At 46.3% G+C, this 27,329-nt stretch overlaps 1 protein-coding gene across 6 annotated transcripts; it reads left to right on the top strand.

Moving 5' to 3' along the window:
- Positions 1–71: 71 nt before the first annotated feature.
- On the top strand, positions 72–26,468 carry mtmr3 (myotubularin related protein 3). 6 transcript variants are annotated; one of them, XM_085787721.1, is made up of 22 exons: positions 72–264; positions 2,271–2,346; positions 3,963–4,019; positions 5,232–5,321; positions 6,494–6,610; positions 9,705–9,725; positions 10,697–10,779; positions 11,761–11,927; positions 12,026–12,122; positions 12,475–12,588; positions 13,419–13,609; positions 13,925–14,056; positions 14,190–14,301; positions 15,390–15,585; positions 16,421–16,606; positions 16,858–17,028; positions 17,552–17,697; positions 18,117–19,617; positions 20,525–20,635; positions 20,825–20,913; positions 22,096–22,122; positions 25,338–26,293. In XM_085787721.1, the coding sequence occupies exons 3-22, from the start codon at positions 4,017–4,019 to the stop codon at positions 25,513–25,515; spliced, it is 3,732 nt and encodes a 1,243-aa protein (XP_085643847.1). In that variant the 5' UTR covers positions 72–264; positions 2,271–2,346; positions 3,963–4,016; the 3' UTR covers positions 25,516–26,293. The 6 variants fall into 6 exon arrangements, with proteins under 6 accessions (XP_085643847.1, XP_085643851.1, XP_085643848.1 ...); XM_085787725.1 differs by having other exon boundaries at positions 22,096–22,117; positions 25,338–25,521; XM_085787722.1 differs by lacking the exon at positions 9,705–9,725 and having other exon boundaries at positions 25,338–26,468.
- Positions 26,469–27,329: the final 861 nt, after the last annotated feature.

Below are 27,329 nucleotides of genomic sequence, written 5' to 3'. Positions count from 1 at the left end.
CGCGTGGTGTACTGTGTACCGAGCCCCTCCCCCCGCGCCGGAGTACCGTGCTGACGCAATGACGTCACGTGTCACGTAGGTTGTTGGGCTGGAGAATTTCGCTGCGATGGCGACGACGGCTCTCCGCTGGAAAGGGACGCAGTGAAGCTGGCCTCGGCTCGGATATGACTCATGTTTATTTGACCGAGGTGTGTTTGCTGCTCAGTAATTGCACGGGCTTCGGATGAATCTTCGGCTCCTCACTTCTCCGCGCTCCTTCGCCTGGTGAGTCCGCCGGCTGTGGCCGTTGCTCGGTGTGTTTTGACAGAGGCCTCCTTTCTGGGGTCCGCCCTCCATCTCATAACAACAAAAACACAGAGCGGCGCTAGCTAGCTCATCCGGCTAATGCGAGCTAGCTAGCCGCTACACTGGCTGCTGCTGGACAGCGCTGCCGCTACTAATAACAAACAACGAAATACCGTGAGAAAGCAACACAGCAGCACCATAGTTGTAATGTAATGTTGCTGTCTGCTGCTTGCTGTCCAAATATCCTCTCTGGGCTCAGCGCTAGGACGCCAGCATTACTTTATCGACGTGTTATTCTTGATTAACTATTAACGTTAGCTAGCTGCAGGAAAATCTAGCTCAACGTTACCCAGAGAGGAGGAATAGTTGCTGCAACAGCACCTAGCTGCTCACTTTTGTCTATTGGCATGAGTAGTTGTGTATCAGACCAACCTGTCTGAATAACTGACGTGGTAGCTTCTCACTTCTTGCTCGGCTCGGATGGTTTCGCCACAGTTGTTAACATTATGAGCTTTTAGCTTGTTAGCATTCATTGTAAGACTACGGTTCAGACCTGTTTTTGGTTCTGGTTTCGCACAGCCATGGCTTATTTTGAGCTGCCCACGTCACATTCATGTAGCTAACGAAAATTATTATCGACCTTTTACTTACGTTTCAATGGCAAAGAGAAACCATGGCCCAAACTTTCAGCTAGCTGACTATTTAATTTTTCAGACACGACATATATGCTTTTATGTGATCCTTAATCCTTCGGTGTGATTGTTATGTTCACTGCTGCTGTCCCGCGGCCGACTCAGCCGAGCTGTCTGTCTGTCAGTCATGCAGGCCGTCCTCTCAGCCGGTTTTCCTGTCGGAAGCTAACTTAGCTGGTAACAGTTAAGAGATCCAGGCTATTTGCCCGATATTGTTGCCCCCCTGTGATGCATGGTGGCCGGTCACGGGACAGGAGTAACGTTAAGGCTCTAAGGGGCTTAGCTTTCCTTGTGTGACTCTGAACTAAGAGCCAGACTGAGCCGTGGCCACGGGTCATGAGCCTGCTGCGGTAAACAGAGCCGTGTGCGTGTGGCAGATATGCTTTATCAGGGAGCACAGGCAGCAAAAGGCTGGACTGCTCGGCCAGTGAGGTAATGACCTCCCCCTCGCTGCCCCCTGCCTCTCTCTACGACCAGGCGGTGCTCAGGGCCTCTGCTGCAGGTGGAGCAGTGGGATTTCTGTCATCTCTCTGACCCACGGCATCTTAAATGTGTTTGAGAAGGTGTGTTGAGGTCCTGAGCAGCTCATTCACTGACCTTCTCAGATCAGATTTCAGGCTCTGCAAGAGAAGCTGACCTTTACCACTATTTGTGGGCCTGTACTCTGATAGATCTGGCGTAGGTGCCTTGTTTTGAAGAGTGATGTTTGGCTTTATTGCTTCCGAACACCATCATAGTTAAACATTATTCAAACAAAAGCTTGATCTGCTTGTGTTCTTGATGAATGACATATTCACCATCGACTGTACACTTAGCAGAAAATGAATACCACTCTCTAACCAAGTGCTGTGAAATATCCCTACCATGTATGTGTGCCTAACCAAATTTTTGGGCAGGTAACCACTCTGGTTTGACCTGCCATTCCTTCATATGGCTCATATTAACCTCCAAATGTGGCAGCAACGGTTTCGGTTTAAAATGATTCATGGTATATTTCTCAAGGATGACCACCTCACATGACTGGACCATGTCTTTATGCTGGTGAGACTGTTTAGTACTTTAAGATCCAGCTTCCTCCCCCCCCCCATTCCACTACTGAGTTTAAGTGGTATCTCTGAGCTCACATGCAAGCCACTGTGACCACCAGTACAGCTATATTTGCCAGGGAATCAAAAGAGCGTCTGTAGCTTGAATGTCTCAGTGAAAAAGTCTGCTGTTTGTAAAATAGAGACACGTTTATAAGGCAAATCTTTTGCTCATTATTCACTTGCATGTTTGCTTTAATTTCCACAGATTTCCATGTCTTACGTGTGAGAGTTTCCAAACAGGATCACCAGGACTGTTCATCGTCCGTTACTGATTGTCTGTGGTAAGTCTAAATGATGTGTTGCATTACTATTTTTACGTGACATTTTTAGGCATGTACTTTTTTTCTTTGAATGTGTGGCCACCAGTACATTAGTCCCTCTTTACTAAATGTAATGGAACTAATTGACTACCAGCTTTACTGAAGGCCATGGGCCAGCTGCCTGTCACTGGCGCAGTCTTCCCTTACAGTGCCATTTCATGTAGAATAGATTTTCTATTGAACATTTTGAACATGGCTGAATGGGGCTCACAGTCTCCTGGTCAGTTATGGGCTTCACTTAGTTGCTGTTGTCTCGACACATTCCCTGAGAAGGCATTCACAAATCCTGAAGCTTACATCACAAACACTGTTTGTCCAGGCGTGTTGTTTTTCTTCAACACTCCAACACACGCTCTGAAAATTATCGTAGAAAAATGGGATGCTAGTGGGTTGTATCATTTCAGTGATGATAGATACAACTCAGCATTTCCTCTTTTAAAGGGACAACGAGGAGTTTCTATTTGGTTATAAAAAAGTCTCACATTAATGTGGATGAATCTACGTTACCCACACTTGTTAATGGTTCCATTTTCGATAAATATATATCGTTTTGTCTCTATCGTTATTTTAATTAATGGTGGAAGTGCTGGGCGAGCCGACCAGCGTTTCCTTACTTTCGGTTTGGCGGAAGCTGCCCGGCGGGTCATGAGAATAACGCTGCTGAATCGCTGTTTATGGTCGGAACTACGACGGTATCTGATCGTCTTCGAACCTCTGACTTTCATTCGTGATGAATGAAAACATTCTTGGCAAGACGTCCGCCTTGCACAGGTCCAATAATTTCACCGTGCGCACGGAGGCTCATGGTAAATGTAGTATGAAAACACTTCGCTTTCCAGAACTCCTCGTTGTCCCTTTAATGTGAGCATTTGGAGGAAAAAAAAAACAGAATTACAATATTTAAGTGATTAACAGGCCTATCATTTAAGTATATTTTGGGGTATTACGCGAGAGTGGACAGTAGAGAGATGGGGAATGACACTCATCAAAGGTCTATGGCTGGAGCTGAACGGGGACATTAAAGAGTGAGGTTTCCTGGTTGGTGCTTTAACCCCTCAGCCACTGGGATGCCCTGATAAACTTGTGATTTAAAACATACAATACAACCTCATCCTCCTCCAAAGAACAATTATTGAATTCTTAAAACCGAAAGACATCAAGTTTCAAGCAAACTGATGTTTTGTCAGATAAAGCGGGGACCTGCTGATTGGAATTGCTGAACCCTGAAGACCTATTGACTGAATTTAAAAGAAAGGTCGTTAATATTGATGCTCTCCAATGTAAGTTTTGTTAACAAAAATCAGTTAAACAGTACTGACCTGAGATCAGTGCTGGTTACTTAACTTGGCCAGAATTCTTTGACAACAATTTGATGTTTTTTTTATTATAAATTCTGTGTCTAAAAAGGTCGCTCTCTACTCAACAATAATGAACACAATTTCTGGCTGCACAATATCTCACCCCAGGCTGGAGGACAAAAAAGTAGTTTGAGTTTTGTGGTTAACAAGTGTTTTATTATGTCTCAAAGATTACATCTATAATTTAAATGCATTATGTCTGTTTGTCTTGTTGTACAGACTGGTCCAGGCCGGAGTTCCTTGTTGGGTGACCCGCACTCCTTCACAGGGGCCATGGTAAAGTACCGCTACCATCGCTTTATGAATGCTCTGGAGAGTAGCTGCTGTCAGTCTGGTGTCCTGTGTGCAGTCTGCAGAATCGGAAACTCTCCATTGATTTTCAGTGTTAATCAGGCCTGTTTACCAGGAAGCCCTCGCTAACACCAGCTGTAACAGTGTCAAAGGTCGTCCAAGGCTGCTGCCTAAGCAGGACAGCTTTCACATTTCATTGCAGAAAGTTGTGTTTTACTGTTGCATCGTGACATAACTGGTGGATTGAGTGTGAGTTGTTGTTGTTTTTTTTGCTCCTGGCATGCTGCTGCATGGTGGCTGCCCCCTGGCTGGCCCCCAGCACACTGCTCCTCCAGCCGTGGCGACTCTGTGTGTCAGCTCGGCTAATGCTGAGCCAGCATCCCACAGGATGTGCTGCCACTGTCCGTTATCTGCCATCTCTTTCGACCACCTTAATCTTTCTTTGCACAGCGTTCAGACTAAATTCTGCTCCTGACCAAACACGGGCCATAGATTCACGTCGATCTCCGTCACCACAAGGCCAGGCAATTTTTTCCACCAGTTTGCCCTTGAGGAAAAATCCCTGACTCTGCCTGTGTATCCGTGTCTGGCATTCCCCACTGATAGGCATCCTCTGTGAAATGAGTTTATCCTGGACGAGACCACTGTGACCTCAAACGTTTGGTCTCAAAGAAAGCCTACAGACGGCCGATAAAAACCTCTTCTAAGAATTAGAAATAACTGTGATGTTTTGTCAAGGTCTTGCAGATAATTTACTATGTCTATTTGCAGTTATGAAGGACTGCATGTTATTGCCATTTTTAATACCATCGCTCGTGGTACAAGGGCTGATAATGGTGAATTATGTATTACAGTGTGGGTGGGAAAGATAAGACAGTCACACACACCAGTAAATGCTGCCCTGACAAGTCTGTTTTAAATCATCTCTGTCACAATTGGGCTTGTGCAGAGACGTTGGCTTGTGACACTTCTACTGTTTCCAAATAATGTGAGAGGAGGCAGGGGAAAAAAACAATTCACTGACACACACATTTTCCCCAAAAAACTACTACCATAGTGGTCTTGTGCACCTTTTAATTCCTCAGGTAATGTCTGCAGAGCAGCTTTGTGGTCAAAGCTGTGAGTGCTTGTATCACTGTACGTGAGCGTGTGACCGACTCAAGCTCGGTAAATAGTTAATGGGCCTTTTCTCTGCAGGAGGAGGAGGGGCAGCATAGCTTGGAGTGCATCCAGGCCAATCAGATCTTCCCCAAGAAGTCCCCCGTCCTGGAGGAGGAAAACATGCAGGTGAGGAAGCGGCTGGCCTCACTGCTTATCTCTGTGCTGACAGTTATGTGTAAATATGTGACCCAGTCAGTTACATAACACCCTGATTCTCGTGACTTCCTTTCACTTTTGAAAAGTGTCAGAAGTCAAGTGAGGTCTGATTCTGAATCCCTATAAATGAGCTAGAAATAAAGTTTTTGTCATGAAAAATCAGAATGAGAGAGGACTTTAAGTTTTTGCTCAGACAAGCTGCAGGTCAGAGCTGGCTGTTAGCCAGCTGGTCATTCCAGGCATTTACATTGTATGACTAGTTGTGTCGTCGTCTGTTTAGTGCTGGAACGTTCTTTCAGCTGGCGACTGGTATTTAAAGTGATAGTTGTGTAACTTGGAAAGTTTCCATTTCATCAGTTGGTGATGTGCATTGCAGCGACTGCTGCAGCCCATGGAAACAGACATTTTTGTGTGTCCGAGACCTGACCAGAGAAAACAATTCAGAAAGGTGGTTGAGCTCCTGGGTCCTTTCAGTGGTTCTCAAACTTTTTTACATCAAGGACCCCTAAATTGACACAAATAAGACCACAGACCCCCATTGGGCAAAAATTTTAAGCAAACACCAGAAATACACAAACATTTGTTCTGAGACTGAAGAATGATACTTTTTTAGTCAATGTACGTACAAATTAGGGCCAATGGCGTGTTTTTTTTGGATAGATTATAGAGAAATTTCTGGAAAAAAGTGGTACAATTTCTCCCAAAAAGTTTTTAAAAAAATTTCCTGAAAAAGCGGTAAAACTCAAAAAAAAAAATCTAGAGCAAAGTGGTAAGATTTCTTTAAAAAAAAAAGTTTAAATTTTCTAGAATAAAAGTGGTAAAATTTCAAGAAAAAGTTGGGGACCTCCTTGAACCCACTCAAGGACCCCTGGGGGGGCCCGGACCCCACCTTTGAGACCCATTGCTTTACACAGTTCAGTTATTCATGGGAAGGTTTTTGTGCAAAAGGAGGGATTATACTTATGAGTCAGATCACCTGCAGGAGTGAAACACTATATTTGACCTGGGTGCCATAGTAAAAGTGCTCAACATGTTGATACAAGTTGCAAAATAGTCTAGTGAAATACCAGCCTCATCACTGCTGCTCTTTGTAACTCTGTAGTTAGTCTGACATCTTTTTTTTTATCACCCGCTATTGCTAGGTGCCCTTTCCTGAGCTGCATGGGGAGTTCACAGAGTACGTGGGGAGAGCAGAGGACGCCATCATCGCGATGTCCAACTACCGCCTACACATCAAGTTCAAAGAGTCAGTTGTCAACGTAAGTATCTTTGAAAAGTGACCGATGAGCTTCAAGATCAGACAATCTCTTTCACGCTGCTCGAAATAACTGGAGAATGAGCTCTATTGTCTCCACTCGAGGCCGTGTGAATCTATTAATGTTTTGTGAATGGGCAGAGCTGGGGCCATTGTGCCAGCGCTGTGGTGACCAGGCCATTCAGAGTTGATCTGCACTGGCAGCAGTGCCGCGTGACTCTTCATCACTTGTGTTTCTACACTTGCCCGCCCCGCATTGCTTTCTCTCCGCACTTGTTGTTGCCATGGTTCCAGTGATTCCAGAGGGGATCCATAATAGTGGCGCCCTCTCTCTCACTGTCCCTTTTCAGCACATTAGGAGAGACTGGGTTTGTGACAAAGTGCGGCCACTTTCTAAAAAACAGTCTCATGTGCCTTAGTGGAGATTCACTGGACTATGTGTTGAACAGTTCTTATCTCCTGCTGTGAGACGAGCTCCAGTAAATTTCCCTTGTTGCAACACATAAACAACACAGAAATAAATATCCTACACATTTGTACATATGTATTCAACATATGTGGACTCTGTTATATGCAGTGAGAATCTCACAATCTGCCTACCTGCAAATCCTTAAATGTTTTTTCACTAACACTTTATAATAAGTAGCATTAGTTAAGCATTAATAAATACTGAATTCTTCATTTATAATGCATGAATACTCATTAGTATGTAGTTTAGTGCTTATCAATGATAAGTAAAACATTTTAACTGTGTTTATAAACTACATTCATGTGTTATAAATGATGAATTCAGTATATAAAGCTTAACTAATGCTTAATAGTGTGTACTTCTTATAAAGTGTTACTGTTTATTTTCTTCAGAAATAAAAAGTAAAAAGCAAAAACCATCATCATGAAATTGTTCTCTATTGCCACTTAAACGGATATAAAATCCCACTGCTCTGGTGCAGACATGACAACAGGAAAGTTGTGCAATGACAAATCATGTGCTGCAGGAAAACGCTTCTGTTTGTTTCATTTCCTTCCCTCAAACATTATCATCAATGCAAGTGCAGGTAACAGTCAATAATGTTATCGTAACGGATACGTCTGCTTCTGTTCTGTATGTTTGTTGCCTAGAAACAACGATAAATTGATCATAGGGCTGCACGATTATGGCCAAAATGATAATCACGATTATTTTTGTCGATATTGAAATCACGATTATTAATCACGATTATACATTATGTTAGATAAAACATGTTTTTATTGCACTTTCTATTTGAAACAAACAATAGGCTATGGGAACAAGGCTTTCAGTTCAAAATAAAACGTAAAATAAAAATAAATAATAGCCTAAAATAAAATTTACCCAAGACAAAGGGCTAGCGAAAAATAAATGCCATTGCAGAGTGCAGAGGTGTCATTCTGTACAGTAGCGTACAGATACTTGTGTAAAAAACAAAAAATAAAAAATAAATCTGGTAGAAGTAGCTGCTGATTCAACTCCTTTACTCAAATAAAAGTAAGAAAGTACAGGCTCTGAAATGTAATTTCAAAGTAGGCTATAGGTAAAAATTAATTTTTTGCCATCAATGATACACAGAGATGTGTGGGCAAGAGTCTGTCTAGCATGGACCAAAGCACAGCACGGGTGGTTCAGCAGCAATTTGGAACGAATTAAAAACATTTAATGAACAGACCAAGTGTTTTCACACAGGCAGCGTCCAGCAGGTCGGCCTGGCTCAACTGTGCTGCCACCAAAACGGCCATAGATCGCCGTTACCGGCCGTTATGATCACGGTCGGAACGTTTTATTTACACGACGTACGGTATGTAATTAACACCAAAACGGCCGCGTGGGGTGACGGGGTCTCGGTCCAGCTTTGAGACCACCACCCCGACCTCGATCCGATCCAGAGAGAGACGGCGACAGTAGACAGCCTTTGGAGGTGCTGCCCAGACACAGACACACGTCATGTCTACTGTCACCGTCTGCTGCCGACATCGTCTCACTCTCACTGCAGAGTGAGATCCATACAGTCTATGAGTGAGACGTAACACCGGGCGCAGAAGGTGACACAGTACAGCAGCATTTGAAGGCGCAGACCGGCCGGGACACACACTCTGGACTGTAAACAACATGTAAAGGGAGGATGCGCTCGCTTGTTAGTTAGGCAGCTTCATGGAGCCCTGACCTCTCGTTCGCCCCCTGGTGGTTGGCGGACTATTGGTTGAGAAAGCGCTTGATTTGATATGCAGCACAGCCCGTTTTTTTTACATGTTAATAATCGTGACGATCATCTTAATTTAATCGTGGCAGCCAAAATCGTGATCGTGATTAAAATTCGATTAATTGTGCAGCCCTAATTGATCATATCGAGTATGGTCTGTTGAGCAAGACACTGATATGTCATTCATTTATCAATCAATATGTCTACTGTTGTGTATTTGGAGTCAGCACATACTGCTGAGAACACTCTGTACTGCGCATTATAGACATGTTTACACCTGTTAAGCCTTTTAGAAAGTAAAAAAGTATGTATTTGTGAAATGTTTCAAAGATGTAAGTAGGAATATTAAGAGGGAAGCAGAATTTTTTGAGTGGCCGGCTGAGTTAAGCAACGTTCAAATCTGGGACCTGTGGCGTGTAACCGAAGCTCATGTATGATAAAAAAAAAAAAGCAAGCAGCTTTTTCTGTGGTTCTGGTGAGTGCGTCCATCGGTGTTTCCTGTTGCTACTGGCCGCCCCGTCACGTGTAGCTGGGCTTAATTGGAGCCTCAATGAGCCTCCGGTTCTCTGTGCTCACATCAGACAGAGCCAACATTCTCCTCACACACATTTTGGACGTGTTGACAAGTTATTTGCATCACATGGCGGAGTCGTCAGAGCTCACAAACCAGGGGAGGGGAGGTGCTGGAAAAGAGCGAGAGGCTGTTAACAAGCAGCTCAGGAATTTTGATGGTGGCCAGATTAGGGAATGTAGATTAGAGGGCAGGAATTAAGTTGGAGTGGCAGGATGCTCCAACATCCGGAAATATATCAACGGCGGCAAAAGTAGCTCCGACTCCGACGTGCATCATGTTCATTGTTGTTCTCTCTGTTTTGTTTTGGATAGAGTTGTTGTTGTGAGGTGTCAGTAAGTACCCAGCGGAGCTGCACGGTGTGGAGTGGCCGACTGTATCGTTTGTGTGTGTGTAATTTGTTTGTGCCTGTCTGTGACCCAGCTGATGATGGAGGAGTAGACTCCTGCTTGTTCACCCCGTTTAACACCAGGTGCCGGATTAACGTAGACGGGATGAAAAAATACGTGTGGTGGTGGGGAATCTGTTCGCACAAAGCATTCAAGCTGTCAATCCTTTAACACATGAAGAAAATCTCTCCATCACTGTCATCGCACTAATGTATTGGGAGCTTGACCCGCTGATGACTGGATGTCGATGGTGCATGGTTCTGCTCCGTGTGTGAACAGCTGTTTGAGCCACACCTTTTTTTTTATGTAAGCCCACCGTGCTGCTGGAAAGTTCTCTTACTGTAGCTAATTAACAGAGCTTAGTCAAAAGCAGCACAGGTATTTCCCTGCAGCATTCAAAATACGCTCTTAAGTCACATGCACGTGACAGTTCTGCACTTTGCATGTAGTTTGCCTGTATTTGATAAGACAGTGGCTCCGGGCCCAGAGGGAAAAGCAGATACAAGCTCTTCAGGATCAAGTGTTGAATGTTTTTGTTCTCCCATATGCAAACTTAAGAAGATTATTTATATTAACAGGGCTCGGGGAGATGTGGTGTGATAGGGAAAGTTAATGGAAATGCACCTGGGCAAGTCATTTGTGACCTGTGTATTTTTAGCACTATATGGCTGAATGGGGTTTGGATTATAAAATGACATACAGTATATATTAAATTAGATGTTGCAAACACATCTGGCTGATTTTTAGCATGAAGGCATTTTATCGTCATGTTGACCGTCATTAATCTGCCTAATGATTTGTTGGTGCAGTCTACCACACCGCCTGTACTGACTGCATGGGTTTGGTTGGTGTATGTCGTATATACACTTTAATGTTTCTGTGTGAAGAGTTGATGTTTCCTCTCTGTCACTCTGCAGGTCCCTCTTCAGCTTATAGAGAGCGTGGAGTGTCGAGATATGTTCCAGCTCCACGTCACCTGCAAGGACTGCAAAGTGGTCAGGTAAGTCCTGCCCCCGGAGCCCACTCTGCTGTTTCCTCCTGTTGGTAAAAGGTGGAGAGAAGTTGATTTAGCTTCATGTTTCCTCTTAAGACGATCTGTGCAGAGTGGTTGTTTTTACAAAAGAAAAATACAGTAAATCCAGAGATCATGCTTGACTTGACACCATAAGATTAAAGGGATACTTCACCCAAAATCAATAATTTACCAATTTTCTACTCACCGTCATGCCAAGGAAGCATTTGGAGAACTTTCAGAGTTATCAAAGCACTTTTGGAGTTCCAGGGGGGGTCTGGCTGGCAACGGATTTTCATATAATGGCGGCGGATAGAGCTCACTTTTGAATCGTCCAAAACACACACTATGTGTTTACATCATACATCCAATGGTTTACATCGACGAACCAACATCTCGCAGCAAATTTCGCGCATGCGCACAAACATCAACAGAGCCACGAGGAGCTACTACAACAACAAGGCTAAAAACAGAGATCAAATTAATTTTTTTAGAACAACTTTTTCATGTGGTGGCTTCAGGACACTTGGGTCAGTACAGACGAGCAGTATGGAGGTATTTGGATGTTTCATAGTGTGTGTTTTGGACAACTCAATAGTGAGCTCTATCCGCAGCCATTATATGAAAATCCGTTGCCAGCCAGACCCCCCCCTGGAACTCCAAAAGCGTTTTGTTATCTCCAAAAGATCTCCAAACCCTTCCTTGGCATGACGGTGAGTAGAAAATTGGTTAATTATCGATTTTGAGTGAAGTATCCCTTTAACTGTAAAAGTCAAGGATGCAGTAGTGTAATGCAGATGTAGCTGTAAATTAACAACACAGGAAGTTGTTGACTCTTTGATAAGGAAATATGTGGTTTCCACAAACAAAGTATATATGTAGATGTCAGTTTGGAAACCCTTATCTGTAAACTCTCATCGTACGTCGACACCTGTAACATTGTCTCCTGTTTTTCCTTTGTGTTCCCAGGTGTCAGTTCTCCACCTTTGAGCAGTGTCAGGAGTGGTTGAAGCGCCTGAATGTGGTGGTTCGCCCTCCCTCTCGCCTGGAGGACCTCTTCTCCTTCGCCTTCCACGCCTGGTGCATGGAGGTGTACGCTGGCGAGAAGGAGCAGCACGGCGAGCTGTGCAGACCAGGTAACTAATCTTCTCTCACATGTCCTCGCTTAACCCCGACACAAAACCTCCCCTCTGCCCCACTGCGGTCTTATCAGACATCTCTGCTCCGTCCGCAGGCGAGCATGTGACCTCCTGGTTTAAGAACGAGGTGGAGAGGATGGGCTTTGACACTCAAAACGCCTGGCGGATATCCGACATCAACAGCAAGTTCAGGTAATAGCAGCCTTCATTCAGGATACATAACCTGCTGCTGTGCTGATTCTATCACTCTCAGCTAGGAGATGGAGCCGTCCTTAGCTTTCAGCAGTGGACATCACATGTCTGTGTGTGTGTGTGTGTGTGTGTGTGTGTAAGTGGGCGGGTTAGTGAGTTGTTGTGTTATTGTACGCCACTGGTGCTGCACCCTGGGTAGATAAGGGCCCAGCCCAGGATTAGGTGTCTGTAGACAGAGACTTTTGTTCAGCTATCACAGCCCTTGGTGCTTCCTCTCTCCCTCCCTCCCTCACTCTCTCTCCCTCTCTCTCCTTGTTTATGTGTTGCTCTCTCCCTCTCTCCACTCTGCCAGATTGTGCCCCAGCTATCCTCAGCAGCTCCTGGTGCCAGCCTGGATCACTGACAAGGAGCTGGAAAATGTGGCAGCCTTCCGCTCCTGGAAGAGGTTTCCTGCAGTGGTTTATAGGTCGGTCTGTGTTTGTCTCTCCCCTCGCTCTTCAAACCAGAAGGTCAACTTCCTCATGTGTAGATCGGCCTTTGTGTTAGTGAAGGAATGAAGCGTATATATCTTCATGTCTCTTAGATTAGTGCCACTTTGGACAGAGTTTACTTTGTCCAGGAAAACCACAACCTACAGCTAAATGCTGGTAGATAATCACAACACTAACTACTGTCTCTCACCACAACCCAAACTACTGACTGTACCAGCGTGTCATGGCTGCAGTGAATTGCGGTTGTTGTATTTCTTTGATCTTTTGTTTTTGGAAAACAAGTCAAACCAGAAATCTAAACTTTGTGCATTGCAGCAGTTGAAAAGAAAAAAGCCAGCGGTTCCTCTGTGTCTCATAAAGAGGAATGATGTCAAACCAAAGAATCATATTTCAGCCTCTTTAATGTTTTTTTTTGGGCTCAGATGATTTAGTTGATGATTGATAAATGAATAGTCGGACAGTCAGTAACTATTTGAATCATCTTAATAATTTATTAGGTTGTTTTTCAGTAGAAAAACTCATTGATCGTGATTCCAGTTTCCCCAGTTCTACTATTTCTAATTATATGACCCTAAACCAAATTCATCTGTGTTTTCTGCTGTTGTAAGAGGTCAACGTGACATTTTTCAGTATTCTTTGATATTCTATACACTTGAGGATTGATTGATTTGAAAAGAAATTGTAGGATTAAATCATAATGGAAGTAGTTGTTATTGTCTGCTTTATTACTTTGTTAATTACGTTGTACAGTCTATTAACCAGGCCCCCCTCTGCCCTGTCTGACTGTGTGTTTGTGCTCCCACAGGCACCTGAGCACCGGGGCCGTGATCGCCCGCTGCGGTCAGCCGGAGGTCAGCTGGTGGGGCTGGAGGAACAACGACGACGAGCACCTGGTCCAGTCCATCGCCAAGGCCTGCGCCGTGGACAGCAGCTCCCGCAAACACCTGCCCAACGGCACCTACAGCAACGGCTCAGACCTGCCCGACACAGACTTTGGTAAGAGCTCGCATTCACCCAGCCTCACCCCCCGCTCCCCCACCCCCCGCACCATCTCATACTGTATAAACACAAACACACACAGCTGAGCACACACCCACCGCCACACACAGACATGGATTTGCAGCTGACGCTCTTGCGCAACCCAACTGGTCGGGGCTCGTGTGTGAAGCAGCAGGTTCACAGACGCTCAGATCAGATCAGTTACTTCTTATGTCAAACACTTTCTGACGATGCCACGTACTCATGTGTCTTTGACTTGGTTTTGCAGCCATGGGTTGTAACTTTGCTGTGTTTTGTGTGTGTGTGTTTCAGAATCCTCCATGACCAACAGCTCAGAGGTGGAGACGTTGGTCATTCAACCCCACAAGTTGCTCATCCTGGATGCCAGGTCCTACGCCGCTGCCGTAGCCAACAGAGCCAAGGGGGGAGGCTGTGAATGTCCAGGTAGGTTCCTCTCAACTCTGTCCCCGATTACAGGCAGAATTAGGTCAACGTGTGCTACGGATCAACGTCTCACTTAACCACAAATGTGATTGTTCTCTGTGCTTTTTTCTCATTTGTTCCCCCCCTCTTCCAGAGTACTATCCCAACTGTGAGGTGGTGTTTATGGGCATGGCCAACATCCACTCCATCCGCAAGAGTTTCCAGTCTCTGCGTTTCCTCTGCACTCAGATGCCTGATCCAGCCAAGTAATGTTTTTTGTTTTTTTTTCTATTTTCTGCCTCCAGCAGTGCCTCCAGCCTCCCCTAGTCATGACTCCACAGCTCTGCGGGCTAAAACTGTGAACCCTTAGCTCTCATGCTTCGCTGTAGTAACTGTAGGTAACTAGTAATCACAGCTGTGTTTTGGCCCCGATCGTACATCTGCGCCTGATTTAGAAAGCCTGGCTCGACCCCAAGAGGAGGATCTCTTTCCATTTGCACTCCCAGCCTCGATGCCACAATGATGTGTAATTAAATCACACTGGCTTAAGAGGCCGTTGTTGAAAGTGGTTAGACGATCAAGTCAGAAAACAAAAACAGGCTCTGAAAACAAAAATGCTGCCATCCTGGCTGCAACAGGGTCACACAGTTCATGTCCACACACACCGTCATATTCTTCAGCTTTGGTAAATGTGTATGCACAGAACAGCAGGCTACAATGATTTCTCTCTTCTTTCTGTTAATTGTTGAGCATTAGTCCATGAGTGTGACCAGCTGCTGAGCCTTACATAAACATAAAAGAGTATAAACTGTCACGCGGCTCCAATCATTCAGTCACAGACTCTTGATGTTTATAGACAAGACAGACTTTGCAAATAGTGCTTACGCTATTATCCTAGATAAGATAAGACAGGTGAAACATTAACTCATGATTGAAGTAGGTCAAGCTGTATGTCTGTCTCACTCTGATCACCCATCCATGTAATGTTTTGAACATGACTTCTGTCCAAACAGGGGCTGGATTAGTGAGTTATGATTTTGAGCACCTGACAACTGCAGGTTTTTATAAAGATCTCTGCAGATCTGCAGCTTCTAACTTCCCCTCCGAATGTAGAAAGACACAGAAACACAGTTACATCACAGCTGAGCTTGTAGCTAAACAAAGCTGTGCAGAAGTTGTTGACGGTGTCGCAAACAAGCCGAGGCTATAAATGCCGCGGTATGTGGCACCGGATCACGTTGTGATTTACTTTACTCGTCCTTATGAAACATGTGCGGCATCGCTTAGTGTCGGAGGCGTTGCGGCGTGGTCCCGTGTTTATGTTTGTGCTGTGTTTCTGTCTGTGTGCCCGCAGCTGGCTCTCTGCGCTGGAGAGCACCAAGTGGCTGCAGCACCTGTCTCTGCTGCTGAAGGCTGCGCTGCTTGTGGTCAACGCCGTGGATCGAGACCACCGGCCCGTCCTGGTGCACTGCTCCGACGGGTGGGATCGAACACCTCAGATCGTTGCATTGTCCAAACTGCTGTTGGACCCGTACTACCGCACTATTGAGGTACAGGAGAAGACTTTGGCCTTTGTTAGAGTTTAGAAAAAGGGGGAATATCCGCACACTGAGTTAAAGCTCCCAATTATCTTTAATTGACTAAAAAACTCTCTCAGTCACCCAATGGCCTTAATGAGGATTTTGACATTAGGCCCTTCTTGTGAACTGGTATCTGGTGTCTTTAATCTCCAAGCAGTGTTGATTACATTTTATATACAGTATACTCTATTCAAAAACTGTAATCTCATGTCTTCATATAATCTTTCTAAAATTTCATGAAATGTTATATTAAAAATCTCTAAATATTTTCAAAAAGTGTGTTTCCCTACAGTAATCTCTACATTGTGTATATTGTATTGTCATTTACTAACCTCTGTGCATACTAGTAGCCTATACTGTATATGCCCATATGTGGCTCATTTGAAGCCTGCCTGTTTGGTTGACAGCTGACAGAAGTGTGATGTCACCAGGCTTTCAGCCTACATATACGTATACCTGCCACCTGCCATGTCATTTCTTTGTAGCCTGAGGAAGACCATTTGGGTTGACAGGTTGCATGTTTTTTAGTCAATTAAAGATAATTGGGAGCTTTAACTCTTATTTTTCTCTGTTTGGATCCCCTGATCATCCGGCACCTGGCCTAGAACAGGATTGGATGTGCGCATCTACTCTGCTTTCATTCTTTGTTAGAGTTCAGTCATGTTAATTTTATTTTTCATTTAAATTCCCCATGTAAATAAATGGATGCTAACCAGAAATTCAGATTATTGCAGCTCTACTAGATTACACTAAGCATTGTGAAACCGCATTTTTATTGAACATGATCTTGTGACGTCTTTGGCAGGGCTTCCAGGTTTTGGTGGAGACTGAGTGGCTGGACTTTGGCCATAAGTTTGCTGACCGCTGCGGCCACGGGGAAAACTCTGACGACCTGAATGAGCGCTGCCCTGTCTTCCTGCAGTGGCTGGACTGCGTTCACCAGCTGCAGAGGCAGTTTCCCTGTTCCTTCGAGTTCAACGAGGCCTTCCTGGTGCGTACCGGTGGTGGAAATCAAAAGGGCTTCTTCTTAGATCCTGAGATTAGACACTGTAGAATGTTTTCATCTACCTAAATGGATTCAAGTGTATTCCCGTTCAGTTTCCGATTGTGAGACACTGATACGAGTTTACAGTCTGGGTCTGTTCCCGACTACTACGAAGGAATTCCTGTCATCTCTGCTCTCATTATCATATCTCAAGTGTCTGTACAAGCCTCTACATGTCAGCCTGTGTGTGTCTGCAGGTGAAGCTGGTGCAGCACACCTACTCCTGTCTGTTCGGCACCTTCCTGTGCAACAGCGGCAAGGAGAGGGAGGACCGGCACGTTCAGGAGAGGACGTGCTCGGTGTGGTCACTGCTGAGACCGGCCAACCGCACGCTGAGGAACATGCTGTACTCCTCCCACTCTGAGACCGTACGTCCGCTGTTTCTGAAGCACGCTCACAAAGAATGTGACACAAACAACAACAGATTAATGAATCAAGACAAAGCAGGGGGAAAGAAAACTGTCAGTGGAATTAATTAAGAAACCAAAGTCTAAGCCCCCTCAGGCCGTGTTTTTCCAAATCCTACAGATCCAGTTGTCAGATAAATGAGATGAGCCCTGCAGCTATGTATTTCATAATGTCTTCTTAGATTGATGTAATTGTTCTGGTCTTGACTTGATTTAGTTGTTTTCACCAGCCTTCTGAGAATTACATTTTGAGGTTAGTGCTGGTTTTGTGTTTGCATTTCTGTGTGTGTGGGTGTCATGACTAGAACTTCTTAACTTAGCATGAGGGGAAAGCAGACTCCCAGAACTGCACTAAGCCGTTAATGTGAGATCTGATTCTTCAATTATCCACACGGCGAATTGAGGTCAAACTTTCAAGTATTTATTTGCAGAGTATTTTTGCTGTGATTTCTCTCTCGAGTTAAATCCGCAGCCGTCGTTGCAGGTTCTGCATCCGGTGTGTCACGTACGCAACCTGATGCTGTGGACGGCGGTCTACCTGCCCAGCTCCTCCCCCACCACCCCCTCTGACGACTCCTGCGCCCCTTACCCCGTGCCCGGTGCCAACCCGGAGGATGCACCACTGGGCAGGTGAGCCTGGCGCGCTGGCAGCTGACCCCCCCTCTCTTCCTCCTTCATGTAAGATAAACACAGGTCGAGGACTCCCACAGCTGGAGAGGCTCGGCCTTTCAACTCGTCTGCTTTTGATACTTTGCTCTGCTCGGGCCGCCGCGGTCACAGATGCTGGTTTTTGCTCCGCTTCTCTCGCGTCTCACGACAATCACCTTGATGGCAGAGCAACAGGAAGTTGCTGAATTCAAGAGATCAAGTCTGAATGCTTGTCTGTCAATTTGTTTGTGCTGTGTTTTCTTGATTTGTGATTGATTTGTGGTATTTTTCTACTGAATCTATGTGCAGCTTCACATTGAATCACAAATGTCAAACATTTTGAGGTGTTGCTGGGGTTAAATTCCGTTTCAGTGCATAACTTTGTCTCGTTTCCTCTCCAGATGCACAAAGACTCGTTCATTTGACAACCTGCCCAGTGCATGTGAGCTGGGAAGCTCCTTGGCTCCGAACCGCCGCTCCAGCGACCCGAGCCTCAACGAGAAGTGGCAGGACCACCGGCGCTCTCTGGAGCTCAACATGGCGGTGGGGCCGGAGGGAGGGGGCAACCAGGATCAAGAGGCGCGACCTAACGGAGTGGGGCCTTACCCGGACGCCGCGGACTCGGAGCTGGACGACAGCCCACAGCCTCGGGGCCCGCGTGCCGAGCTGGGACAGGGAGCCCCGGCGAACCCGGAAGCAGCAGCAGAGGACGCAGAGGAGGCGGAGCTCTCTGTGGCAGTGGCTGAAGGTCAGATGGAGAATATTCTTCAGGAAGCCACGAAGGAGGAGGCGGGAGCAGATCAGAAAGAGGGAAGCGCTGCTGTCACTCAGGTCGTAAACACTGTTGACGCAGAGGAGGAGGAGAAGGAAGCAGGAGGCGAGGACCAGGACGAGGGGGAAAAGGTCAACGGGACTGAGATGCAGAGAGAAGCTTTAGCTAACGGGCACCATGCAGAAAATGGCGTAGTGGAGGCTGAGGAGAACGACGAGCCTCCGCCCACCCAGAAGGCGGAGGAGCTGGATGAACAGGCAGCTCAGGTGACTCAGGCACCTGAGGATCTGGTGAAGCAGGATGTTGACAACTCCTCTGCACAAGAGGAGGTCGTGCACGGGCCCAGTGACTCCTGCTCAGCTGCGCCAGAGCAGCCCGCAGCACATAGAACTATAACTAACGGCTTTGTGGACAGTTCACCTGAAGAGCCAGGTGTGGAGGAGGAGGAGGAGGAGGAAGAGGCGTCCGACCATGGGGTGTCTGAGCCGGGGGAGCAGGTGGGTAAGAGGGCCTCTCTGATGGAGAGCTCAACAGAGACTTTAACTGAAGAGGCCTGCAGCAGGTTGGAGCCCCCGGCGCAGCCGCCCGTCAGTCTGAGCCGCGCACCCTGCCCCAGGAAAGAGAAGGGGCTGGAGGCAGGCGAGCACGGCTTCACCAGGACTTTAAACGGGGGCGCCAAGCGAGCCTCCGTCAGTGCCTTTCAGTCTGCGAGTGCCGACCTCAGCAGGGACGGGCTCTGCAATGGCGACAGCACCGACGCGGAGCCCTGCGGGGGTCCTCACTGGGCCAAAGGGAACGGGGAGCGGGCCCCTCTGAGTCGACAGATGTCCTTAGCCAGCTGCAACTCCCTGATCCTCCACCCGCGGGGCAGCTGCTCCCAGCACCGCTGGTGCCACGCCCTGCCGGGGCGGACCGCCGTCAGCCCGGAGCAGCCCTCCCGCAGCCACCTGGACGACGACGGGCTGACGCTGCACACCGACGCCATCCAGCAGAGGCTGAGGCAGATCGAGGCGGGCCACCAGATGGAGGTGGAGACGCTGAAGAAGCAGGTGCAGGAGCTGTGGAGCCGCCTGGAGAACCAGCAGCACCCCGGCTCCCACAGGATCAACGGAGACATGGGAGATGAAGTGGTAAGACACCGACAGGTACCAACAAGACTACAGAATAGTCCTTACCAAGGTGAGGACTAATGGGGATCCATAATAAAAACTAAAAAAAAAAACCAGGTTCTACCTGAAAACACATGCATTTGCATTGTAGGAATGTCACAATTACTTGTTTTCACAATTAATCGCGGTATTAAACACCACAATTAAGTTATCGTAATAGTTCCTAAATACCGTCACTTTCCAAAAAAGATCATGTCGGAACCATATTGGCAGATGTGCACCAAAGTAAAGGTAAATGCACAGATACTGGTCCATTTACCTCACGTAGAAATTTTAATGTTAGCGTAAACATTTGGTATAGATTATTAAATTAAAAATATTAAAATATTTCAAACACTTCCACTGGGGGATTAATAATCGGTCCTTATATTAAAGGTCTAGTATTCTGATTTATTAATTAAATAATTCTGTTGTTTATTTATAAACGTGAAACTCTTGAAACGCGCTCTCTGGTTGGCTGGATTTTCCATTCCGTACAAACATGGCGGCGCAAGATGGCAACACTTGCTATAAAAGAAGAATTATAAGGCTTATGAAAACCAAACAAATTTTATTTTATAGCGATTATACACTTATACAAATATATTTATATTCAGATTTTGCCAATAAACCTTGACAAATATTACACACTTAAATAGATACTTCAACTATTTTGTGTAAATAATTAGTAATTTAAGTATATTTTGACTACATTTGATTTTTCACATTCATAGTGTTAGTAGTGAAATTAATTAATGCATAATAATCCTGATAATCATAAGACTGTGATTATTTCTCTGACAATAATCGTACCAAGAAAATTTGTTATTGTGACATCCCTATTGAATCGATTACTGAACATTTCCTGACTCTGTTTCCCTCCACGCAGACCTCAATGACAGACTCGGAGTACAACCTGGATCCAAACTGTTTGTCACGCTGCAGCACAGAGCTCTTCTCCGAGGCCAGCTGGGAGCAGGTGGACAAGCAGGACACTGAGGTGAGCAGCAGGTTAACCTGAAGATAATGGATCAGAGAGGGAGTAGTAGTGGCGTTCTGGGAGCAGTTCGGGCTGCATGTTCACGTATATTCATGGACCTCGGATCTCCGCAGAAGCGGCGACTGATGTTTGTAGCCGAGCCGATGTGTGGTGCGGAGCTGTGAGCTGACGCTGCTCTGTGCGTTGCAGGTCACTCGCTGGTACCCAGACCATTTGGCTGCCCAGTGTTACGGCTGTGAGAGCAGGTTCTGGCTCGCCACCAGGAAGCACCACTGCAGGTAAAGACTGAGGACTATCAAGCTGCACAAGCTCAAACCCTTAAAGCAGAAGTAAGCGATCCGGTCGTTTTGGCTAACTTCTTGTCAGCCGATGGAGTTAGCAGTCCCCACCCTCGTCCCTACGTCACCACATTCACGCGCATCCCTTGGCTGCACACACAGAGAGGACCGCCCCTTTATGCCGTTCTCTCTCCTCATTGGATAAAGGTTGTAGGATACAAGGAAAGTTTGACTGACAGACCCGTGTTTCGGACCAAACACTCTATGTAAGTGATTGCCGTTGAAAGATATAACTATTTAAGACTTATATTAACACAAATATTCCGCTTACTTCTGCTTTAAGTCATTATGGGCGCCAGTAACCACCGGCCTCTGTCAGCTGGAGAGTTACAGAGAGCTCCTCTCCTGTTCAGAACCAGTCTCCTGTGTTCACATACATCCAAACCTGATCTGGTTTGAAGCAGCTTTCAGTTCACGTCAGAATCTTAGAGACTTTTCTCAAGAAGCTTTTCATGTTGGACTTAACTCAAATTCAGACCATTGACAAAAGTTGTTGATTGGTTCACATATGCTGTAATGTATATTATAGGCATGGTTGGATATAATTTTATTGTTCCGCCTACTTTAGTTACATGTATCTGATGCATAGATACCAACTTCTAGGTCCCACTAGGGGCCCAGAAACCCACATTCTCCATTTCCCATCATGCAGCTTGATAGCATCTCTTTATCACAGGGGGTATTTGTAACTCAGTGTTTACATTTGACTAGTCTTGAGCAAACATTAAAAGTTTCCCTGAAAACATCAGGATATATTTTGGTGCAACAGCAGATTCATTAGGTTTATTTCAACTTTGTGTCTCGTTCTATCAGCTGCTGCCGTTTCCCCTGGTGTTATCACCTCCTCACCTCACTGATGTCAGTTCTTCATGTATTTTAAACACAGAGAGGCAAAGAGTTTAGCAGTTTTCAGTTTTGGATGTCCAGCTGCTCATCTGGTTGGAAACAAATCATCTGTGTTTGTTTCCTGGACTCCAAACGTTAAGACAACATTGCTGCTCAAATGTGTGTGACGCTGACACACACACCCCCTCAGCAGGGCGTGTGTCTTAGTGTGTTTTGAAGTCTTCTCCCTTGTTCAGGCAGCTCTTATCCATTGTCTGCCCCTCTCCTCCTCTACAGTGGCAGGGAGCCTGTCCAGGAGGTCTGGTGAGATCCGGCTCCCCTGTCCCCTGTCCCCTGTCCCCTCACCACCCCATGCTCCACCCTTTTTTTTTTTACACACCATTGCTGCACCTTCCTCCCTCTAATCCTCATCCCTCCATCCCTCCCCCCTCCCCCTCCCTCCTTCCCCCCTCACCTGCTGCATCTGGTTTCCCCTCATTGTGTTTTAGCTGTCAGCGAATTTTCAGGGAAATCTCTTCATTTCTGAGCTGTGCTGACTGGAGTGTGCGTCCTGCAGCGCCACTGTGTTTTCATCCAGCAGTTTGTAATCGGCTGTGAGCGTGAGCACGGTGCTGCCAGTGGTTCGGCTGTGTTCGGTCGAGGGCTGATTCCCATTTCTCCTGATAAGTTAAAATCTACAGGAAAAAAAAATCCTCAACCTCAACCCTCCTCCTGCCATAGCACCACATCAGCATCCCACCTCCCTCCCCCCTCCCCCCTCCCCCCTCCCCCTGCCATCCTCAACACAAGACCTGGCAGCATGCTGCCCCCAACCCCCCCCCCCCCCCCCCCCCAGTGCATCTCACCTCCCAGCAGCACAGCATGGTACAGAAGGCCACTCGGTCCACCTGGTGGTGTAACACGCTGCAGACTCAGACAGTTCGATTATTTTTATTTTATTTTAAAGGGATAGTTCAACATTTTGGCAAATTGGCCCATTGCCATAATCCCTATAGTTTTAGGAGTAGGTTTGTTACCTTTAATTGACGGTGCAAGCTATTTTGAGAACAGCGGAGCAGAGCTGCAAGCTGCTCAGAGCTACGCTACGGAGGCTAATGGGATTTCTTGGTTTCCCTCATCAAACTCACCAAATACACAATCCAACAACTCCAAAATGCTCTGGTGGACAAGTTGTGGCCTGCACATTCACCACGCTATGAGATAATAACACAACGTTATGAGACAGAGGTAAATTCATGCAAAACCACTGATGTGTGTTCCTGTCGGGGGCAGTTTTTCAGCAAGCAGTCTCTGCATTTGCCTCGAAAACAACTCTGTCCATAACATTCTGTTATTATCTCATAGCGTGGTGAATGTGCAGGTAGCCGTAGCGTAGCTCTGAGCAGCTCACAGCTCTGCTCCGCCGTTCTAAAAATAGCTTGCACTGACAATTAAAGGTAACAAACCTACTCCTAAAACTATAGGGATTATGGCAATGGGCCAATTTGCCAAAATGTTGAACTATCCCTTTAAAATATTTTTCTGCTCATGGTGAGTACAGGCAGGCAGAGGGGGGGCCGCTGTGTGTGTAAGTGTGTGAGCATGGCCTTACATCTGAATCTGAGCATGGGTATCTGAAGCCTCCAGTGCAGTGATGGTAACCTGTGTTTTTGAATGGGCTGAATAATCACGTTAGCTCTGAGTAGATGAGCACCTCTTGCTAACCCCGGCATGTAGCGGCACACCACAGCAGACTGGAAACTGTGAACAGGAGCAGTGTACAGAGTTGGAGGTCTTCACAGGGTCCAACATTCTGGACCTGCAGTTTAATGGTCTGTGGAAAACCCACCTGAACCTGACGTCCATGAATGAATATTTAGAAAAGAGAGACAGGATCTGAGCAAGACCTGAACACATCACTGATTATCATCAACATGTGGTCACAAAGAAAAAATAATAATGACGATAATATTGATATTTATAGATCAGTTAAAAAAACAAAAGTTTTCTAATTTCCCTATAATAAGATGATCTGAACTCTCCTGAGCGGATCAGACCTGTGTGGTGTCTCTGAAGTGTGGAGCCGTGAAGACCCCCAGTGCAGCTCAGGATCAAACACTCACTGCTTTAAGTTTCAGACCTGCTTTCCTCCTGTTTTATCATATTTCCCTGGTGATCAGATTAGCATCACAAAATATGTGAATAAGGTGATAATTCATTCATTTTAGGGTCCTGTTCCTCAAATGTGAGCTCTCTAATCCAGGAGAAGCTGCTCCTTTAATCCTGCTGCTGCTGCTCACTTCGTACCTCACACTCTTGATTAGTTTTAGTTTTGTTAATCTTGGGTGAAATTATGAGGAGTGACTGTGACTTCAAATTTATTTTGTAGTGGAGGCAGCATAATTAGTGATGATCATACTGTTACCATTACTACAGAGGTTACTTAAAGCCACCCCCCCCTCCCACTTTACCCATTACGTACTTGTCATGTCTCTCCAGCTCTGACTCTGATCATATTAAGCAGATCACACATCAGCGGCGACGACGTGACCAATGCTCACTCAGCGGAGCCTCCGTCACAGTCACTCTGTTCATTATCTCTGCTACCAGTTACGTTGAGTCACAGTGGGCCGCCAGCTCTGTGTCTCACCCCTGGACTCATTTATTTATTTATTTAAGGATTGTGGTTATTATGAGGCAACATGTTTTCTATTTGGGGAAAGCAGAGCAGCGGTGTGAGATGTCTCAGTGTCAGTGAAGCAGAGGTGTTGGATTCAGAACCAGGAGAGAAAAAGATTTAAGCACCTAATTAAAATAGATTTTAGTGTTTAGATGAATATCAACAGTAATTCTCTGCTTTTGGCTTTCTCCTTTAATTCTAATAACAGTCAGACAAGAGTAGAGTTGGATACGTTTCCTTTGGTCTCTGGGACCACAACTAAATTAGGATTTCTTCTTTTTCTTTCTTTTTTTTGTTTGTAATTTTATAACCAGTGATGCTCTCATCTAAAATAATATTAAAGGGATACTTCACCCAAAAAGTGATAATTCACCAATTTTCTACTCACCATCATGCCAAGGAAGGGTTTGGAGAACTTTCTGAGTTATCAAAACGCTTTTGGAGTTCCAGGGGGGGTCCGGCCGGCAGCGGATTTTCATATAATGGCGGCGGATAGAGTTCACTTTTGAATTGTCCAAAATACACACTATCAGAAAGTTCTCCAAACCCTTCCTTGGCATGACGGTGAGTAAGTGATTGGTGAATTATCGATTTTGGGTGAAGTATCCCTTTAACTGTACATTTACAATATAAAAACATGTTTCTATTGTTCTTGGTTTGTATCTTTGGACAAACAGACAAATGATCAACAGTCAGATCAGGTCTTTCCACATATGAAGAACAGGGCCCTGGTCTCACGTGGACCTGGTCTAAAAGGAGGCGCATGGTAACTGTGGGTGTGAAGAGGCTCTGTCAGAGAGTCCAGCAGTGACCCCCAGCTCTGTGTCCCCCTCCCCCCCGCCCCCCCACTCCCCTGCAGGAACTGCGGTAACGTGTTCTGTGCCAGCTGTTGTGACCAGAAGATCCCAGTGCCAAGCCAGCAGCTGTTCGAGCCCAGCCGCGTCTGCAAGACCTGCTACGGCAGCCTGCACCTCACCTCGCCCCCCCTGGACCTGGACCTGGAGCTGGACAAACCCATCGCCGCCAGCTCCAACTGAGGCCCCGCCGGGACCGGGACGGGAGAGCGAGCCGGGCCTGAGCCGCCAGCCGAGGGCGAGGACGCAGGGCGCACTGCTGAAGAACGAGCACAGGAGCTACACAGAATGTCCCATGTACTTTGTGTGTGTGTGCGCGCGCAACGTGTGTGTGTGTGTGTGGCAGATATGGAATTTAATGTGTATATATAGAGGGTGGCGGAGCCGAATGACGTGTTTGCGAGATGCCGAGCGCTCTGAACAGACGTGGGTGGTGTGTGAGTGTGTGTGTGTGTGTGAGTGTGTGTGTGTATGAGAAGAAATTGCACATCGGCCACTGAGGCTGTGTGGCGCTGATGGGACTGCACTCCGAGGCCAGAGGAGTGACAACGGACTTCCTGGTGCCTTGGAGCAGGCGGAGGCAGCGGAGGTCGTCTCACTGTGTCGCTCCAGTAGACTCTGTGGCTGAGATCCACTCAATCTGCCCCACCCCCACCCCCACCCCCACCCCCCACCACCCCCTACTCATACACACCACCATGGAGCTCCTCCTCTCCTCCTTTCTCTGGAGGGAGGGGGAAGATCCTCCTGGTAGCCATGGAGACGGCCCCTCAGCATCAGAGGTGTTTGGACAGCGGCGGCCACAGAGGTTGTTTAAGAAGGAGCTTATTAAAGGGTCAGTTCACACAAGTCATCACATCGAACCTGCATCTAAATCACATTTTATCATCACCTACACAGTGGAGGTGAGAGGAATGAGGCCTGCCTGCCATCTTTATTGATTAACCAGCAAATCATTTTTCAGTTAGTCCACAGAGCACCTTTTTATATTTTCCCATCAACACATGAAACTTTGTTTTGTCCAACCAACTGATTCAGTGATCAGAATAAGAAAGTAGCGTTTTGTTTTGACGAGCTGGAGGAGGAGTTTCGGTTTAATACATTTTTTTTGTCTAAGTTAAACTTTTACTTCTTCCACACCTTGTTGACCAGGCTCTGTTTCCCATCCAGCAATAATTTCCTCATCGTCTTGATGTGATGTAATGTGATGTTGGGTGAACTGACCCTTTAACCTCCCCCTGGGCTGAATCTCAACACGTTTACCTGCTTTTGTTTTGGTGAGTTTCTACAGCTCTTCACACAGAAAGGCTCGGACGTGTGTATATACAGTATATACAGCTTGACATGTAAATACGAAAATAGAAAAAAAAAATACAAGTTTTTGCCGTTTTTGGAGTTTGTGTTTTTAGGGCGTTGAGATTCAGCCCAGAGAACGGGGGAGAGGGGGAAGCCTCCGTCTGTGACGCCGTCCGGAGATTCAAATAGCTTCCCTGTCTTCTCTCCATCAGCGATCTGGACCACGGGGAGGAGAGTCAATTCTTATTCTTGTCATTATTCAGCCATGAGTCTTACAACGGGACACTGATGTGTAGAAAAAGGCTTTAAAACCTGTGACCCTTTAACAGCCGCCGGCCCTGACTGACTGACTGACTGACTGACTGACTGACTGACTGACTGACTGACTGACTGACTGACTGACTGACTGACTGACTGACTGACTGGCTGCTACCAGCGGTCTGCTGCGACTGAGCTGATGTGTTGTGGCGTTGTCGCTTTGTGTCAGACAGCAGACCGCAGAGCTGCAGGTTGTTTGTGGCCGACGCGGACTGACTGACTGACTGTGTAATCTCCCCTGTTAGCCATACCTTCATGCCCTTCACTCACCACAGCCCCCCCCCTCACCCCCGATCATTGTTTTTTACCCAGCAGGCACTGGGAGCTGGACTGCTCCTCCCCTCTCGGCCGTCTGGTGGAAATCAGAAGCGGAGGTGTGAATT

Source organism: Trachurus japonicus, chromosome 9 (assembly GCF_045865225.1).
Source record: "Trachurus japonicus isolate A0001 chromosome 9, Traja_1.0".
NCBI classification, from domain to species: Eukaryota; Metazoa; Chordata; class Actinopteri; order Carangiformes; family Carangidae; genus Trachurus; species Trachurus japonicus.
Note: the sequence above shows the minus strand (reverse complement) of the source record. Positions and strands in the feature narration are given on the sequence as shown.

Bases quoted from the DNA above. Each gene is read 5' to 3' on its own strand.
- mtmr3 (XM_085787721.1), top strand. The intron at 14,302-15,389 runs GTAATGTTTTTT...GTGTGCCCGCAG, and splicing joins CAGATGCCTGATCCAGCCAA to CTGGCTCTCTGCGCTGGAGA. The intron at 17,029-17,551 runs GTACGTCCGCTG...CCGTCGTTGCAG, and splicing joins ACTCCTCCCACTCTGAGACC to GTTCTGCATCCGGTGTGTCA.